This window comes from Momordica charantia (genome assembly GCF_013281855.1).
Source record: "Momordica charantia cultivar OHB3-1 chromosome 10 unlocalized genomic scaffold, Mcharantia_2.0 BLBB01000010.1, whole genome shotgun sequence".
In the NCBI taxonomy this organism is placed as follows: Eukaryota; Viridiplantae; Streptophyta; class Magnoliopsida; order Cucurbitales; family Cucurbitaceae; genus Momordica; species Momordica charantia.
Window position 1 is genome coordinate 17,772,293 of NW_028275158.1, and position 7,590 is coordinate 17,779,882.

A 7,590-nucleotide genomic window follows, 5' to 3' on the forward strand; every position below is an offset into this window, starting at 1 on the left:
AAAGTTGAAACTGAACAACATTTTACATGTGTCAAATATTGCTAAGAATTTGCTTAGTGTGTCTAAACTCACCTAAGACAACAATGTATCTAGTTGTTTTGTGAAGGACAAGCTCACACGGAAGGTGCTCAAACAAGGGAGACTTAAGAACAGATTATACCAACTCAATGGAGTCGAACCTTTTCCTCCAAGAAGTGCCGCATTACTCCACTCAAATGTCAGTGTCCCTAGTAGTAACTCTACTTTCTTTTTTGATTCCCAACCCCATAGACTAAACTCTACAAATAATGTATGACATATATGTTTTGATCATCCATCATCTAGAGTTTTAATCAATAATCAAAGAATGCAATCTTCTCTTCACCCTATTAATGCAAATTTCGATTTTTGTGATGCTTGTGAATTTGGCAAGACTCACTCTCTTCTTCCCTTCCTACCTCTACTTCTCAGTCTCAAAATGTTCTTGATTTGATTCACACTGATCTATGGGGTCCTGCACCTATCACTTCAACAAACGTCTATCTTTACTATATTCACTTTATTGATGATTTTAGCCGATTTACATGGATTTATCATTTAAAACAAAAGTAAAATTCATTGGTTGCCTTTACAATTTTAAAGAACGTGTAGAAAATAAGTTTGGAACAACCATCAAAATTCTCCAATCCGATTGGGGAGGAGAACATAGGGTGTTTACAAACTTCATTCAACAAAGTGACATTGAATTTCAACACTTTTGCCCTTATACCTCAGCACAAAATGGGAGAGCGGAGAGAAAACACCGGTATATTGTAGAAACCGGCTTAACCCTGTTAGCTCAAGTATCCATGCCTTTGAGATATTGGTGGGAGTCCTTTGATATGACCGTCTATCTCATCAACCGGCTGCCAACACCAGTCTTACGGATTATCTCCTTTTGAAAAATTAACAAAATCCAAGCCCAACTATAAATTTCTCAAAATCTTTGGATGTGCTTGCTTCCTTGTTTACATCTCTACCACCACAACACAAGTTCAACTTCCATACTATCAAGTGTGTGTTTTCTCGGATACAGTGACCAACATAAACGGTATAGGTGTCTAAGTTCCTCGGGTAAAATATATATTTCTTGACACGTTAAATTCAATGAATCTAACTTTCCTTTTAAGAGTAACTTTATGTATTCTAGTCAATCCAAAAACTAAATCCTTAACATTAGCTCTCCATCGACACCATTAGCACCCTGTTTAACTCCTTCACTTGGTATATCCAGTCCCGGGCACTCCCACGACACCCCTTGTGTAGTCGTTCCTGATATTGAGGTTTCAACCTCCTCTCCTAGTCCCCCTTGGATAGTTTGGAGGGGGAAAACAATCTCATTCCATTTATTTAAGAGGAAGAATCACCATGTAATGACAGCAATAGAGAGCCTATAGTAACACCCGTAGAAGTTGAGGATGGTAATAGAGAAGTTACTACAGTGGCAGTAAGTCAACATCCAATGATGATAAGAGGCAAAGCCGAGATCTTTAAGATGTTGAAGAAGCCTTACTGAGCAAACAGTGGAAAGTGGCCATGCAAATAGAATTTGAAGCATTAATGATAAACAAGACTTGGAGGTTAGTACCCTACAAACCCAACCTTAATGTTGTAGGAAATAAGTGGGTTTTTAGGGTGAAAAGAGATTCGAATGGTGCATTGCAAAGGCATAAAGCTAGGCTTGTTGCTAAAGGTTTTCACCAAACACTTGGAGTTGATTTTTTGGAAACATTTAGTCCAGTGAAGGCTCCAACCATTTGAGTTATTCTCACCATAGCTGTTACCCATGAGTGGGAGATCAAACAACTTGACATCAATAATGCTTTCTTAAATGGTGAGTTACAAGAGACGGTTTATATGAACCAACTTAAAGGGTTTGTTGATCCTAAGTATCCTACCTATGTGTGCAAGCTAGAAAAAGCTCTCTATGGCCTAAAGCAAGCCCCTAGAGCTTGGTATGACAAGTTAAAATCAATGCTCTTAGCTTGGGGATTCGAAAATGCAATGACATACAATTCATTGTTCATGTACAACAATGAGAAGTGTGTGATATGGCTCCTAATTTATGTTGATGACATAAGAAATGATAGCAAACACATGAAAAAATTCACAGAAGAGTTCAATGGTAAATTTTCATCGAAAGATATGAGAGAATTACACCACTCTCTCGAAATTGAAGTTAAAAGAACAAAGAAAGGCCTCTATCTAAGTCAGAATAACTATGTTGCGAACCTACTGAAAAAGTTGAACCTGAAAAACCTCAAGGCCATTCCAACGCCTATGATAGTTGGAAAAGAACTATACTAAAAAAATGAAGAAACGGTTGAAAATGCAAAAGAATATCAAAATATAGCTGGCAGCTTACAGTACCTATGTCACACTCGTCCAGATATCGCATTCACAGTGAATCGTCTAAATCAGCTTCTCTCAAATCCAAAAGAAAACCATCTTCAAGCTTTAAAAAGAATACTCGGGTTTCTCAAAGGAACTATAGATTTGAGATTAAACATACGCCCAGCACTAACCTATCAACCTCGGCATTCTCAGATGTAAATTGGGCAAGCGATCCGGAAGATAGAAAATCCATTAGTGGGTACTGTGTCTACCTGGGTGGGAATCTCGTCTCTTGGTCTTCAAAAAAGCAGAGTGTCGTCTCAAGATCAAGTGCTGAATCAGAGTACAGATCTCTAGCCCTCAAATCTGCCGAAATATCTTGGCTAAGTTCACTGCTTCATGAAATAGGGATAAAGGACAACACAAACCTGTGCTATGGTGTGACAGCCTATCTGCTGCTGTGATCACAACAAACCCTGTTTACCATGCGAGGACCAAACACGTTGAAATTGATCTGCACTTCGTGAGAAACAAAATTCTTGATAAAGAACTTGAGATCAAGTATGTGCCAACAGAGGAGCAAATTGCAGACGACATGACCAAATCTCTGGGAATGTCGTTATTTCATCTAATGCAAGTCAATCTTGGGCTGTCAAACCCACCCTCATGTTTGAGGGGGAATATTGAAACAACTAGTGGTACTTAGTCCTCCTTTTTTATTTTGTCTTATGTGATTTAGTCTAGGTTGTTAGTTTTATCTCTTAACTTCCTTCTACATTTTAGGCCAACTATTTTAAGGCCTTCAAATTGTAAACAATCTATAAACTTGTACCTATAAATACCATTACAAACCTTAGTACTTTCACTGAGAAGTTTCACAACATTTGTGTTACCCTAAAAACAACTATATAGTAAAATATGAGTTATTAGAAAATTTGTGGATGAACATAGTTGTTCTAATGATGTCGTAAAGAATGATCATAGGCAGACAATCTCAATAATGGTTAGTGAGTGTGCGAAGACAGTCATGGATATGAAAAGTAGTCATAGTCCCAGGACATTATTAATTACACTCGAAAGAACCATGAGATTATATTAATTATTACAAAGCTTGAAGAGGAAAAGAGAAGACGTTAGAATCAATTATGGGGTCACCCGAAGAGTCATACGCGCTCATTCCGTCATTTGCATCAAAGTTGATTGAGAAAATCCAGGTAGTGTATATATATTTATTGATAATGTAGTTTTGCTGTATATATGTAAATGTACCAAACGTATCATTACCATATTTTTTTTATTGATTCTTCAATTTGGTTGTATATGTGTGTAGTTACCAATAATTATCATCATGCAGTGACGCGTATACAGCCCATGAGGTTGACGCCATAGGCAGATTCAAATACTTCTTTATGAGTTTGTCTGCTTCTATAGAAGGATGGAAACACAACTTACCTGTTATATTCATTAACGACACATATCTAAAAACCAAGTCGGTGCGGCGACAGGAGTTCCACGGAACAATTTTTTCCTAAATCTACTTTCACATTCTAATTATCAATTTTAAATTAGTTTTAAGTTAATTATTTTAATTTCATTCCATTTTTATTAGATATATTTGATTCCTAACATTGAGTGTCATTGTTTTTGCTATGGATTAAAATCCTAAATCCCTAAAATTATGCATATATACCTAATTGGTTACAATGATATATTTATCTATAAAACTTTTAGAATTAAAAAAAAATCAATTAGCTATTATTGCAATATTTCATAGATTTGATAATTTTGTAAAACGCATTATTAATTTTGATTCATGCCATGTGTATATCTATACTATATTAAAAGTAAGGATTTTTTAAAAACATTTTTAGCCCATAACACCCTTTTTAATTTAAATAAATTATAGAAGTGCCATTTTCGTAAGAATTAACAACATATGCATTTAAAATTATTAATATTTATTTATAATTATTTTATTACAGCCCCTCCACTTTAATAATGTTTTTAGAAATCTGTTAAACCATTCAAACCATCGGCCAATAAATTTGCCACTATTGATAAAAGTAATTATTTTGGAATAATGTCATTATGTTAAAGACAAATTCAGTTAAAAAAATAAAAAATATATATATTATTGTAATTACCAAAAATGTGACCTATAACTATTCAAATTCCTAATAGAATATATAATATAACTAGATTCAAAAAAAAAAAAAAAACTCAATTTTCCAAATTTTTAAATTCTGCGGGAGAAGAGATTAGTTCTAACTAGGGCCACTATGATGATTTCCAACAACACGATGCAAATAGGAGACATGCAGCAGAAGTAACGAAATTAGTAGTGCATCCGCGATGACAATGAACAATGACAAAAGCGGGGAGGCGTGCGACATCTTTCCCTTAGAACAGTGACCTCGTCCCTCTCGTCTTGGGCTAGTATAGAAATTGAAAAAGACAAGAAGAGGTATTAACAATCACCAGATTGGTTGCTAAGACCCTGATGGCAAAGACTTGCTACAAACAAAAATGACGAGCATGCATGCAGCAAAAGGAAATCAACCGAAATTCCATTTGTTTCTTAATGACAGTAGAGAGAGTGATAAAATGAAGTGAGAGTTTTAAGAAATGGAGATTAAAATGTTGTAATCTTTACCTGGAACTTTTAAAAGTGTTGCAACTTTTATCTTCTAATAAGTTTTCTTTTGAAGAATCATTGAAAAAAATATTTTTAGGTGCGTGCAATGAACTATAAAACATATATTTGGTAAAATGACAATAGAGCTGTTTTTTTTTATTTGTAAGTTTTGATAGGGTAATTTAATGGTTGATTTCGTGCATTAATAAATTTGATTTTGTGCGAAGCTTGATTTTCATTAAATTAATGAGTTTTTTAGATTTACGTTACTTCTTGTTTAAAATCAGTTAGTGAATTAGCATAAAGTGAACATATGAAAAAAAAAATTACAACATTTATCTAAGTTCAGGAGGGTCAAGTTAATGAAATAAAAAATTTAAGGTGAAAATTGACACACTTATCTAGCTTTCCCTTTCCCTTTCCCTTTGACAAGGACAAGGAAAAGAAAAAAGAAAAAAACTTCTTCAAAAAATAAAAATAAAATAAAATAAAAAAAATATTTTTCAATTCATTGGTTCAAAATTGTCATTTGAAATAATAACATTTACCTTCATATATATATATATATAATTCTCTGCAGGTCATCATATTTATAAATGACAAAGAAAAAACTATATCTTTTGAATGATAAGTAAGAAAAAATTGAGTAAAATAATTACAAATTTAATTTACACGTACTACTCATAAATTTAACCACCTAAGAAATTAATTACTAATTATTACAATAATAAATATATAAAATGTAAAAAGGTAGACTACCTAAAAGTTTGGTTGTTTCATTACTCAAAATTTAGATATTTTGTTCCTTAATTTTAATTAATATTAGAATTTTATTAGTTATGAATTCAAAAAGTTTAGTAATTTTTTCAATCATCTATTATAAAAAGCTGTTTCTTCTTTACCAACATTTGAACTTCATTTTTTTCTTTATTATTAACCTTTCTCAATCTCTCAAATTTCTCTGAATCTGTAAATTAAAGTAGCATAGAGTTCCTTCTAAAAAAAATAATAGCAATAGCTTGAGACACGTGTGATACTTAGGTTGCATGGAGTTCCTTCTAAAAAATAAAACAACTAATAATATTTTCTATTTAAAACATTTGTGCCCAAATTTGTTAACTCAATAGACTATAAGTTCAAATTTCATAAGAAATTTAGCATGTTTTTAAAATATTTTCTCTTATTTTTTAAATAACAATTATCTAAAAATATTGTCATAAAGTTACCTAATATTTGAAATGAATATTACACAAAATTATTAAAAAAAAATTATTGCAAAGAGTCTATTAGAATTTGTAATAAATTTCCATAAAATTTATAATATTATAGTTTTATTTGAATGGAAAGTTTAAAAATATTATTAGTTCTAAAATATATCTTTTATTTTAAATAATATAGACCAAATTTTATAAAACAAAAAATTGTATCATATTCTACCATTATAATTAATATATTGTTTGTATTTCATGTCATAAATTATTCAAATAATTATAAGAGAAACATTGTATAGTTAAATAAAAATTCGTGGTAACTAAATAGTAATCTATATATGTATAGGGCATTGGAAAGGCGAATTGTTAATGGGCCTTAGGCGAGCCCAATAGGAGGTGTCAGTATCCTCCCACCAAAACCCACACCTAATCCAACTGCCAGCCCAGCCGTCGGGGAAAGCAAAACTCCTTTCTCCCAATCGCACTTTCCCAACCGAATCCAACTCCTCTCCAAGAAGAAGACGAACAACAAGCTGTTGCCTTCTTCTAAAGCGACTCGAATCTAAACCAACAATTCGTTCCTTCCTTTTTCCGATCGACGATGTGCTGCGGCGGAAAGCTATGCATGCTCTGCGTCTGCCTCATCGCGGTCGCCGTCGCCGTCGGATTGCTCTTCGGATTCGGAGTTTTCAAGGACGGCTTCCACAAGATCAAAGATAAAGTCGATTTCTGCGATGGACCTCTCTGCGGCGGCGGCGGCGGCGGTGGAAGGCCTTTCTTCCCCTCTCCCTGCGCCTCCTCCTAATTTCTAGTTTTTCTTCCGTAGATCTCCGCTTTCTTTCTTTTTTTTCTTTTTTTTTTTGTTTTCATTTCTCTTTATTATTTCTGTTATTTTGAGATTGCTTTCGTTTTTTTCTTTTTCGAATATAAGGCATTTTTTCGCTTCTGTTTGCAATAATAATCCATGGATTGTTTTTTTATTTCAACACGCTTTCTTTGATTATACTTTTTAATTATTTGAGTTGAAACGAAATTAGAAAATGATCCATTTCTAATTCGTGCAAATTCAGACTCTAATCCAAGGGGATGACAACACGCCTTTTTTTCCACTGCTTTATTTCTTGGAAGAACTTCACTCAAACCCTCATCTTCTTCGCAAATCAAACTCAGTTCTCTTCATTTTTGTTCAAGAATTAGCAGCACCACCACATCGAGAAATCACGAAATCCTAACCCACAACAACCTTTCAACTAAAATCATCGTATATGTCGAAATCGTAGCCCTAGAAATGATCGAAAGAGAGTATAAGGTAGAAAAAAGTAAACTGAGTTGAATATTTAAGAAAACGATTCATGTTGGAGTTGAGAGCAAAAAATTCCAACTATTCTTCCT

At 33.2% G+C, this 7,590-nt stretch overlaps 1 protein-coding gene across 1 annotated transcript; it reads left to right on the forward strand.

The window, feature by feature from the left end:
* The first annotated feature begins 6,652 nt into the window (after positions 1–6,652).
* LOC148208718 (uncharacterized) lies at positions 6,653–7,184 on the forward strand. Its single transcript, XM_088118981.1, has one exon. It carries the CDS (start codon positions 6,800–6,802, stop codon positions 7,001–7,003), a length of 204 nt encoding a protein of 67 aa, XP_087975107.1. The 5' UTR covers positions 6,653–6,799; the 3' UTR covers positions 7,004–7,184.
* The last annotated feature ends 406 nt before the right edge of the window (positions 7,185–7,590 follow it).

What these genes read in the sequence shown, in the direction of transcription:
- LOC148208718 (XM_088118981.1), top strand. Translation starts at nt 6,800, where the DNA reads ATGTGCTGCGGCGGAAAGCTATGCATGCTCTGCGTCTGCCTCATCGCG.